This window comes from Dermacentor albipictus, chromosome 5, assembly GCF_038994185.2.
Source record: "Dermacentor albipictus isolate Rhodes 1998 colony chromosome 5, USDA_Dalb.pri_finalv2, whole genome shotgun sequence".
In the NCBI taxonomy this organism is placed as follows: domain Eukaryota; kingdom Metazoa; phylum Arthropoda; class Arachnida; order Ixodida; family Ixodidae; genus Dermacentor; species Dermacentor albipictus.
Genome location: NC_091825.1, coordinates 103626175 through 103638522, shown reverse-complemented (window position 1 = coordinate 103638522; position 12348 = coordinate 103626175). Strand labels below are relative to the sequence as shown.

General features: G+C 43.9%; 1 protein-coding gene across 3 annotated transcripts in view; it reads left to right on the top strand.

The window, feature by feature from the left end:
• Positions 1-12348, top strand: part of qin — a 100182-nt gene that overhangs the window by 13767 nt on the left and 74067 nt on the right. For all 3 annotated transcript variants that reach the window (XM_070538649.1, XM_065437058.2, XM_070538648.1), the window contains exons 7-9: positions 1653-1791; positions 2612-2692; positions 4450-4550. In XM_070538649.1, the coding sequence (XP_070394750.1) occupies positions 1653-1791; positions 2612-2692; positions 4450-4550 (321 nt within the window). The remainder of the gene's footprint in view (positions 1-1652; positions 1792-2611; positions 2693-4449; positions 4551-12348) is intronic.

Below are 12348 nucleotides of genomic sequence, written 5' to 3'. Positions count from 1 at the left end.
GTTGTCTTCTTCACATGCACCTTCGCACCTTTTTCACCGCATGTGTTTAAGCCTATCACTCATGACACAAGTTCTGGAAGCAGGTCAAATCGGCAACAGCTAAGTCATTAAAGAAATCACTGTGATCTAAAAACAGTGTTGCTTACGTGTCTTTGCTGTTCCAAGTTTGCTGCTGCTTGTGTTCTAGGTCTCTAGGGATATCATTGTCAATAAAGTCCACATGGATCCCATAAAAGATGTATGTTCATAGCAAACATAATACAAAAAAATATGTGCTATTTATTACCTCTCCTCCCTTTGCCCTAAAATGTCTGAGGTGTTTTTATGCATTTTAGTCTTCACAATTTGGGAGGTACGCATTGAAAATTTAACCACTGATAGCTGCCACCATAAGTTGCTGTCTTGTACTGTGTGGCCACTGCTCCTGTCTTCTTGCAATCAGTGCAGATCAATACCTTTGTCCTACAGGAAGATGTAGCATCGTTTAGTATGGTGTTTGTTTTTAACCTTGTTATCTGGTCAACGGCCTTTGGTCAGACCCTTTGCACAGAATACTATTGCACATTGTCTTGAATAATTCTCAGTCAACTGGGAAGTGATTACGTAACATATCCACATGAATTATGATGTCAATCAGATGCATGCTGAACTTTATGACATAAAGTGTTTTCATAGTATTCTTTCCAACAGCTTTTGAGAAAATTGACACTCTAACATGACAGTCTATTCTGTTGTTGCAGACGACAAAAAGCAACCATGAAGTGCACTATGAATACCGTGAAAAAACATGAAAATCTAATGCACCGTCAATGTGGCAACCCACCACGTGATGTTGCATCATCATGTTTGTGTTTATGTGAAGAAAATCGGTTTTTAGTGTACCAAAAACTAGGAAGTGGTTACATTGTTCGCGTACATTTAGGTTCTACATCTGTCATCTAACAGTGGCATATGAACAAAAAATAGGTTTTTCACGTTCGCAGCATAATAAATAGTAATAAGAACCAACTTGAAAAGCAATTATGTTACCAAGCTCTTTAAGTCTCAATAGGATATTGGGATCTGTAATGTCACCAGAAGACGCCTCCATTGAATGAGTTAAGGGTTTTCATCATCCATTGCTGAATGTTTCAGAACCTAATGTGTTCTCTATCTAACAGCAGCGCCATACACATAACAAAAGTAAGTGGAAAACAGTACAAGATTTGAATTGTGATAATTCAATATAAGTGCTTATTTACTTCCTGGAATCCAAAACTACTGTACTGTGAGCTTTTCCTAATTGGTGACAGATTGCATTTCCACATTGACACTATGCTCAACTATGTTGGCCTTATTGTTTCTTAAAAAAGTTATTGGGATTCGTAACTGGTTCAACCCCTGCACATAAAGTGACATGTTTTGTGTGACTTTGCTTTGACACTTTGTTACTGTCATCTGACACAGGTGGTGCTGTTTTCTCATAGTGTAAAATTGCATGTCAGGTGGATACGAACGGCTAAAAGAACGCATAACAGCCACCACTGCTACAGTGATAACATAGAAAGGTGGCCTGGTTCAATTTGATTATGCTAGTGGGATAAAAGTGGGAAAAAGATGGAAAAGTGGGATAAAAGATGTTATTCTGCTGTCCTACTTCTCGTGTTTTCCAGTGCTGTAGAAACTACATTGTGTGAAGTCCACAAGCGACTGCTGGAGTTCTTTTGCACAACGGATGGCAAGCTGATCTGCACTTTCTGTGTAGTCATGGGAGAGCACAAGCAGCATGAAGTGGTGTCTGTTCTGGATCAAGTGAGATGCTTATCTGTTTATTTAATTTCAAAAGAGGCTTTAGGGAGCAGAGGTTGCATTAGCAAAAGAAAGAAGTGTGTAACACAAGCAACCTTGCATAACTGATACACCAAATATTATGAAGACATGCAAAAAACAAAACTAAAAAAAAAGAATGAATTGGTGCCACTTTTCTGGTGCTGCGTTGAATCAAAAGAAGAAAAAAAGACCAATCAATTCATTAATTCGACGGAAGTGTATTAGTATTAACCCTTCGCAAGCCTTAAGTAGGGGCTGCCTCCGATTTGGCTTGCCATCACATCGCCTGAGCCTTATTTTGGTGACATTCCTCAGCCGACTTTCCATACTGCTTGTCGATTGCACTCTATCCATTTTAAACTGTACTCAAAGACAAGCACATTCTAATTCACAAGATATGTGAGCCTGTCAAACACCACAGCCAATCTGCCAAGACCGCCACAGCGTGATTCCCTCCTCTCCCTTAGGAGCAGGGTATTGGAACAAAATGTTTTTCGTTCTTGTTTTACTTTCGTTCGACTAAAGAAAGTTCCATTCTGGTTCCTGCTTCAGAACGGAAAAAAAAGAGGGTCTGTAACAGTTCACAATGGTTTTTGTTTGCAAGCAAAACTAGAAATATTGCAAAACTATCTTGCATCGCATTGGTGTGAATACTGTTCGTAAAACCACTGGAAATACTACAGGGGCTTTGTACTATTGTGAACAATGACTTGATGTGATTGACTAATTGCCATTCAGGTTGTGGCTTTAAGTAAAATAGTAATTTTGATCAGAAATTCAATGTATGCTTTTCTTTTTCTAGAACAAGAAATCTATCTCGGAGCTAAAACCAGCACTGGATGAAGCTATGAAGCCTTACCTTGGCCTGAAACGAACTGTCAAAGTAGGAATCTTGGTTTGCCTTCTGAGTTCTTGCAAATTTTCATTGTGCTACAAGCAGTATGTATTTAGAAGTGTATGCATTATTTATAGGCGCAATGGAAAAACGTTTCTTTAATTGAAATGAATACAGATGTTTTGTAACCTGTCTTCAGATACTTGGCATAGTGATATGGGATGCTTGGAAGTGGGCAATCAGTACAAAGTGAAACAGGGTTAAAACAATATTGCTGATATTAACACTTAAAGCATCTCCTTGTAGAGAGTAAGAAACTTGCACATCTGCAATCACCAGTGCTATTTGAAAAGCAAACATAGGCTTTTGCTTTAGTTGCAGGTTCATTGCAGTGTGCCAGACAAAAATAATATCTGGCTTAGGCGATCATGAATAAATCCTCTCAATGTTCCGCTTGCTCATGCAAAGTGCATAAGTATTCTATGACGACATTTAACAATATACTTAACCCTTTCAGGGTCAGTGATGTAAATAGTATACGGCGCTGCGAACAAGTCCAAAATGGTCAATGCCATATATTTACAGCGCCGTCTGTACATTTAAAAAGTGCGCCAATTTCCTAACTTTTTCTTTCCTGGCATGTGCTACCACTATGCGAGAATACAGGTAATTTTGTTCTCGTGCCTCCCTCTCTCGGTTTTCGTTGCATGGTTTGTTTGCTCTGGCGCATCTATATACTACCGCCTGTGCATTTGTGTTGCGCGCGGGCGAGCGGCGGTTAGTTTGGGTTTTGTTCCGGCGGCGGTTTCAGCTTCTTGTGCTCGCAAAACTGATGGCTATCTTGTTACTAATCGCTGAAATGGCGACCGCCTGTTACTCGCGCATTTATTGCTCACAGGGGTGTGCACATGTGAATGACGCCACTGCCGTCCAAGCGTGTTCTTTTTTGGAGACTCATGAAAAACTAATCACCTCTGTTAGGCGATAAGATGAATGATTATCGGAAGTTTGTCACACGGTTCGCTTTTTTGATGGGGCACACAACCACATAGTTTTCTTGAATGCACTCACCTGCGCAGTTCAATTACGCTATGGACGTAAATATTAGTGTAAGAGCAGGAACATTTGAGACTTACGAAATATTCTCGTGTGCGCATTTTCTAAGCCTTGAATTATGGGCATAACAATGCATGGAATTCTGAATTGTAAGTTTATTTCTTTGTTTTCTTATTGTTATTCATGAACAAACAGTACATATATACAAGCACAAATTCTTTTTCACACTTTACAGTCACCCTAGAAAAATTATGGTAAACTTTTTTCGAAATAGGCCCCTCTAAAAAATTTAAATCTGCAATAAAAAAAAATCGATCCTGGGTGATCACATATGACGAAATAAATCTACCCTGAAAGGGTTAAAAAGCATATAAAACGCTTGGAAGTTTAATGTTCTAGAGTGAGAGGCCTGCTGTCTGTTCGTGAAGTTGTGTGGATATGTATATCTCACACCTTGCAAAAGCAATGAAAAGGTTTGACTACATGCCCAGTTCAAAATTCTCGCAACATTCTAAAGTTCTCTTGCAGCATTGATTTTCTAGGCTTTAGTTTATTTGACCAAATTCACAAAGGTTTTCCTGCCCAAAAGTTTATGCATCTACCTTTTGCGGCCAACATTATGTACCTTCCTTTTCCTTTTGCTGTCTCTTTATATGGCTCAGTGAACCGTTCCAGTTATCTTTCCTAAAAGCCAACAAACTGGAATCTGCTTCTGGTGAGCTTGACTGTTTGTGTTAATACGTTTGCAGAAACTTGAGACTGTGTGCAAGAGCGCTGATGGCCATTACAACAAACTGGTGCAAGATGTTCAGTCTCAATTCCAGCACCTGCACTGCCTCCTGCAGCTTCGGTAAGCTGTGTTGTCAGATTCTCTCGTAGAGAATGTGATGCAGTTGTACAGCCTCCTGCATTTTTAGCTATGTCATGCGAGCGTCCATCACGCATCATTTTGTAGCCTTAAAACGGTGATAATCAGCGAGACCCACTGAAGTACTCTCAGGTGCACTAAGCACTAGCCTTGTCTATAATGATGTTCCCTTCAGGATGACGCACGAGAACATTATAGTGCTCTTGCGCGATATAGCTAAAAATGCGGGAGGCTGTACATGTCTTGCTTACAGGAGAGTGTATGCTGTGTAATTTTGGAATTATCAGGTTGTTATATGTAGCTGTCAACTGTCCCGATTTGATTGCGGGTCTCCTGAGTTTTTCTCCACTTCTCCCGATTGTACGGAGACAACTCGATGTTTCCCGAAAAATAGCCCTGACACTTACTGAGAAGCACTATTTGTGAAAATAAATTGCGGTGTGCATATACCTGTGAACTCTCCCCATTATGCTTACAGTGCAGATATTGACCGTTTTGCACTGTTATATAGCTGAGGAAATAATCTAGCAGAAATCTGACTTCGATTCTCATTAAAGAAGACAGCCGTGGGTCCAGCTGCATTAAAAAAGAAAATACAGTTGGTGTAGCCACCCAAAGTGTATTAACTGAATTGACACATTATTGGGCAGCTGTAACGGAATAGTAAAGCTTCTATTTCAGCCACATTGCAAAGAGAATTTTTATTGGCATCACACTCGCTAATTTGAACGAATTTGTGCTCACACCAGTTCTTTCCGACAACCCTAGGAGTGCAGCGAGTGCAGAGCGCCTGCAGTGGGCGATGCAAAAGGAGCAAACACGATGCTAGCGTGCAACCAAACTGAAACAGTGGAGTCTGCGTCGCCAGAGTCATCACCTAAAATCCTGCAGGATTGACAGTCGGGGAAATGCTTTGTGCTTATTTGTGTCTTTACAGCCCTTATTCTTGCGTTTACTGCTGAGCATGATACAGCGTTGATGGCATGCCTTCAGAACTGTGTAGTCGTCATCCATGATAACGTCGATTGCAACCACAGTTTCATCCGCAGCAGTTTTGACAAACACTGCTTTCATTTTGACTTGGTGCTCACGGTTAAACGCGGGCTTTCAGAACTGCATGGTCGCCAGCAGTGATCATGTTGATAACGACCGCGGTGTTGTCCGCAGCATTTGTGGCAAACAGTAGTTTTGTTTTCACTCGGTATAATGCCTGTGCAAGTAACAAACACGGTGTAAGCTGTCGGGGAGGAAGAGCGATCCTACTGTGGCCCGAACACTTTTATCAAACTTGCTGAGTATATCGCGATGGATGGATGATCTGTTGCGGACCAGCTCCCTGGTGAAAAATTAATTGGGATGTGTATGGTAGTAGTGGAAAGTATATCTCGGATGAAGATGTCTTGCACTGCAGTCACACTGCAAAGGAAGTCGCGAGGCCTTTGCTGCTGCAAGCGCTTGTCAGTCACGAGATGATAATTGCAGCTTCGGCACTGCTGTAGTGCAAAATTGAAGCAGGATTTGCCCATTCATTTCGACATTTGGTTAATTTGGCCATGTTAATTTTTGGCCTTGTGAAATCTGAATTAACAAGGTTTTACTGTTATGCTGCCACCCCTGAATTCGTTGCAACCCTTGCCAAATGCAGTGCTTTGGATAGGTGGCCTGATACGCTATCTCTGAGATCAGGGCCACGCAGGTGCCCGTGACGGTGTGAGGCATGTAGGTGATCTCAGGGGCTATGTTTATTATAGTTTTTTCTATCATGAAAGTGCAGTAAGTCTGATTTTTGGGTTCCCTAAGGACCACGAAAACGTCTGAAAAATTTGACTCTCCGAAAAAAAAAAAAAAAACAAATGTATGCCTTTGCCTCAGAAGGGCTCAAATTGCTACAACCAAGTCCAAAATAGTTATAAAGGCCTGCCAGCACACTTATTATGCATCTCAGTGTGCATACTGTGGCTGGAGATGGCGGGTAGCATGGGTGTATAATTACGGAACACATACTATGTCCTGCAACAGTGGCCATTTCGCACTCTTGATGTGCTTCACTGCAATACATTGCACATGCTTGATTGCGAAACATCTCTGTATTGCAGCAAAACTGACTTTTGGGAACCGGCACTATGCAATGCTTTTTAGACCTGTCATGCTTTCCGTGCTTCAAAACCACCAGCAAGGATGACAAAGACAGAAGCGGCACCATTGCTCACAGCGGCAAATTTTTTCAATGAAAAACATGGCATCGAATAGCCAGAAGCTTGGTAGTGAATGTCAAAGCAGCTAAGCCTAGTGTAACAGGTTGCACAACGGCCGTGGTGGTTATGGCTGCCAACAGATCGGCAAACGAGGGTGGTGGTTCAAGGCAGCGAGGTTATAAAAATGGCAGCAGTGGTGGCCTCGATTAGTGTTGTTTCAACCCTGCAGTCACGACAAAGACTCGTAAAGATCTAACAACGAAAGGCTTCGACATCCGAAACCAGAGGGTAAATGAGATGGCGCTACCGATTCCAATGACATACAACACCTTCTGAGTGCAGCTGAGTGCCTTCTGATTGCATCCAAATGCCCGAATTGCCTCAAAAGAAGAATGGGCTTCTGTTAACTTTTCTGACTGGACACGATAACATATTGCACATATAAAGCAAAGTGTGGCTTGGTACACCTGAAAAAGTATCCTTTGACACTGTGCGATATCGGTGTACCCTGCAGCACTGAGCTTGTGTTTTGTCTAGACAGTACCCTTCGGGCAATAATGCGATATGAACAGCTGCAAGTGTAAGTGAACTAGGAACGATTGAGTGTCTTTTCGTGCATGCTCTTTCGATCGCGTCGCATTTAACGTCTGGTAATGCACATTTTATTAACAGGAGGAGACAGCCAGTCGGAGCTCGTATGTGTGTGTAATCGCAGTGGATTGCGCATGCAGTTTTCATAAACTAATGTTGTTGTATGTAAAGCACAATGAAATGTCCTTCACCGACTGAAGCTGCATTGAAGCTCAAAGCTACTTTAAGCTCAAATTTTTATCTACTTGTATCCTTTTTTCTTTATCCAAATGGCTAACTCGGTGTCAGATAAGCTAATATAACAATAGCGTACAGTGAAACCTCGTTACTACAAACACCACATTAACAAACTTTTCAGATTAACAAAGTTTTCAGAAATCCCCTGATGTCTTCCTATAGTTTTAATGTAAAAATATTCCAGTACTACTAACTTCAGTATACCGAACTTTTCAGAATAACGATCGTTATTCAGTTTCCCTGTGATGTTAGCATCACCTCAGTACTACGAACTAATATTCCGAAATCTGGGGATTCTTAGGTTTCAGTGTATCCTTCGCGGCAGCCGAAACAGTAGGCTAGCAGACAACAAGGTGCAGAGAGCGGATGTCGCAGTGCATGGGTTCGGAAAACCTGAGACAGCACCCGAGAAAAAAGGAAAGTGGGCGAGTGAAGGCGACAACACATCAGGTTTTGCGAGCGTATGCTCTGCCCAGGAAAGTGTCGCCTAGCATTGGAGGTGCGTCTCTTCCTTCTTTTACCCTTTCTGTGCACACCTCTTTCTTTCGCGCTTCTTTCTGCGGCCGTACTAGCTATGCGAGCAGTGAAATGTAAGCCCCATATTCACTGAGATGCCATACGGTTGCACTTTGCTCTTTTCAGACGGTGTCGTTTACGCGCTTGTGCTTTGACGTAGTTTAGGTGTCTGCCTCGGGCGAGACAGTTGCAGTGTTCACAGCAAGAAATGTGAAAAACAAACAGAAAGCAAGAAGTATTGCTCTTTGAAGGCATATTAGAGGTTGGATTGCGCAACATTTTGACGAGACACACAGAAGAGAGACGCACACACCACAGAGCGACATGGAGCTAACATGGAGCTACCTTTTTGTGGGTAGTTTTCTTGGCATCAGTGTCTGTTTTGCGTGCGTCATTCTTATTAAACGGTGCTTCGGTGGTGCGTGGTGGCAGAATCTATGGAAAATATAAACAGCGCATGCTGAGAGCAAACAGCGACATTTTTATGGATAGCTCATATAGTGACAACTTATAAACTGGTGGGTTGATGTGCGGAATGGTTAATTTTGCTGCTTTCACTATAACGATCTTTCAGAATAAAAACAATTTACCGTGGTCCCCTGAAGTTCGTTATATTGAGATTTCACTGTATATATAGATCTGACTGTTCTCACTGCTTATGAATCACCAAGGACTGTCAGTCTTTTGCATGTTGAGAAGAACCTATGGCTGCAAGGCAGTGAAAATGATGGAGAAACATTTTTAATGGAAGTGAAAGCAATATTATTGACGGATTGCTCATAGATAACCGCCCTCATTACAGATTACACATTAATGGGGTGGTAAGAGCTATTTGCTGTTCGGAGACAACAGAATGAGAGGAAGTATGAACAGTCAAGTATCGCTTCATCGGAGAACGCACACACGCTGATTTGGAGTATTTGCTCACCTCCCTCTGGCTAAAATAAGGTAATATGTAAGTTATCACCAGCACTAGTGTTCACTTTGTGCTTTCAGTTGAAAGCATTGCAGCACTGGCAAATAATAATTTACTAAGAAGTCAAAACAACGCTTTTCTGCATTTACTCACGTCCTCTGCTCTAGAAGGGGTTCAAAGATGGCAGCGCCCCATACAACGGCACTGTAAAAGGTCTGTACACTGGCTCCATGGAGGATGCGGCACCGGTGTCTGAATTATTAATCAGCATCCAGAATATCGGTCGTTGACTTGTGGGAGTTCTCACACGTGCTCTTGGGACAAAGGAATGACGACACAGTAGTGCAAACAATCACAAGGGCATTTATTGCACCTTTCATAGACTAATGCTTGTTAGCTGGCCAAGCAGCCGTACGAACCACTACCCGGTGCCCAGCAAGCGACCTCCAAGCTTGCACAGCCGACACCTGGGGCACAGCTCGGAGAGCCGCCTTCGAGCTCAGACTACGATCCTGCCTCGCAAGCCTGAGCATTGCCGCTGACTGGGCGCCTTCGAGTCGGCATCAAGTATCTGCCAGCTGAGAGCTACAGCAACGCAAGCGTGACGCTCAAAGCCGGCGTGTGCAACGCTGCCTTGATGGCAAACCTTGGCGGGAACTTTAGCAAACGGGAGCCCGAACCCCTCAGGCGTGCCTATGTGCCAGCATCAACGTACGGGGGGCTTCTTAAGTGGAGGAGGATGTGGGGAGCATACGCGCCCATCTTCCTCCGCATTTTTGCGGTCGCATTAAGAGCATAGACACGGGAGAGGCGCACTACGCCCTCTCCTGCTTTTCCCTTGCTCTCATGAAGAGCCCGCACCCTTCCTCCCCGACTCGCAGGAAGGTAGCTGACGTACGAGGAGGACGTTCCCCTCACAAAGATAAAAAGATACAAAACAGCGCCACCGGGGGAGACCCTCCCTCTCTGACGCCGGACCCCTAACCTGCCGGACTGGAGTACCTGCCTCAACCCATGAGTGACCTCGTTTGCCTGACTGTCCCGGACAACGAGGCCGACCTATTATTACTTATGACAGAGAGGACTTCCCTTTGCCAGTGTTCTGTTCTGCTTGTAGCAATAAACATTGTTGCAGTTGATGCCACTGGTTGCCCTATTCATTCGAACCCGACGTAGCCGCGATTCCCACGCTACATGTTGGGATGTACCGCGGAGCGTCTGCGTGGGGCTAGATCCGGAGCTCGCCTTCAGCCCTAGCCGCATGCAGAGTGGAACCCCCACAGACTAAATAGGTTCAAATAAATGGTGTGTCCTGTTCAGTGGCTTTTTGTTGCTTTACACGGTTTCTCTCTCCTACACAGGTCTCTTTAATTCTCAGGCCTAGAAGTTGGCAGATATAGGTCGTCTTTCACTTGATGAAGTCACTGCCACATTAGTAGAGTGGCACACTTCATATGTGTTTTGTGTTATTGCGAAAGCAGTTATATGGACACTCCAGGTGCATTTTTGCCGTTGTTGCCGCGATGTTCCTATAAAGTCCAAAATCAATAATACTATCACCACACGTCGTATGCTGCATGTGCGAGTGAAAGCATGCAAGGGAAGGCAACGCTCGTGGCTCAATCTGTCACGCACGGAGTAGGAAAGCAGAGAGCAAATGCACTGTCTTCCGTCGCGATAAAGGCTGTGGGGGAATGGGAGGGAGCGAGCGGCAGCAGCATTGGCGGCGTTGTGCTCCTGCAGTAGCTGTGTATGTTGTGACCTGGTGCAAGGGGAACTGACGATCATCGCTCAATCTCGCACGCAATGGGAGCAAAGAGGGGAGGCAGTGTGGGCGGGAAGAGAGAAGGGGGGCATTGACTCTGCCAACAAGTGCGTACTTTGCACGGTTGTGCTCGGTCGTGCGTGCCGTATCTTGAAAAAGATTTGCAGACTGCTCATACCTTTGTGAGCGCTGTGTTCTCACCGTTTCTGCATTGAAGTGACAGACACCATGCTCACTTTGCTGGCTGCAGCTGCCTCGCTTGCTCACACCAGCATTTGACGGCGAGTGTGCGCACTGACACCATGCATATTAATTACGTTGGTAAGCGAATGTCTCCAAGTTTATATGGCTGATAAAAGTACTATCCTTACTTCATATAGCTGTCTACTAATTTGCTATTGCAATCGATGCTTCGCATTTCGGGCAAAACTGCAACTTTTTTTAAGGGTTGTAATTTTAAGGGGCAAGTTAATAAGCAAGGAGGCAAATGAAGAGTGTGAAGGTACGGTACTGTGCCATTTTAGTGTATAGAGGAGAACAGTGAGCTTTAGAAATGGTGCACCTAAGCATCTTTGCATACCCAAAGCTCCAAGCTCTGCTTGCATTCCCTAGCTTATGGTGCACGAAACCCAGTGATGGAAGTGCTGCTCCAATTGCTCCAAACTGTCATTTTTGTTAGTAACTGCTCCGGACCTGCTCTGAAATGGCGCTAGGACTTGGTGACCAACTGGTGAGCCCTAAAGAAACTGAGCCCTAAGAAACTGTGTACACGTAGTGCACTACCTATAGAGGTGCCACTGATAGCCACCTAGCGGGCGATTCCAACAGTATGTTAGGGAGCAGTAGCATACGACAACGCTTTGCAGCAAGGATGGCTGAAGTTCGCAGCTGCAATTTCTCCTTTGCTTGGGTACCAGACTGCTTCTTCTGCGGTGACAGCTGTAGGGAAGATGCTGGCCTCTGTGGGAGCAGGTATGAACACAATGTTACCGGTGTTTGGGACAACCCGGTCCACATATGTGACAAGCGCATCCCGTAGACAAACGCCATGAACCCCATTTACAGAAGTGGAGCTCATGTTAACTAGCCGTTAAATTTTGTTGAGTAATGTGGTGTCTCTATCATTTCTTTTCTTTAATTCTACCCTTGCCGTAATGCTGCTTCTGTACGTCAATAATAAGCACCCCTCGTTAATGCAGATATATATGTCAAGCAAATCCGCACGTTTTGATGTCTGCACCTGTCGTGATCTTTTTGCAGATTAATACATGTGACATCGCCGAATAAGTGCAGTCAAAGTCGCCTCAAGAAGAGTAATTGTGAAGTTATTGATGGAAATGCATACACTAGTCAACGAAGTCACCAAGTGCATGGGTTAATAAGAGCGCGTGTTAGTGCTGTACCGCCGATGCAATTCTACTACATACGCTGATGAACTGCCGTTCCCGCTGCAGTTCTTGCAATTTTAATTTCCCCGAGGGAGCTGCTTGGAAACATACAAAGCTAAAGTCTGACCAACTTTTCAGTACTTTCCTTTAATGTTACAGTTATAATGCTGCA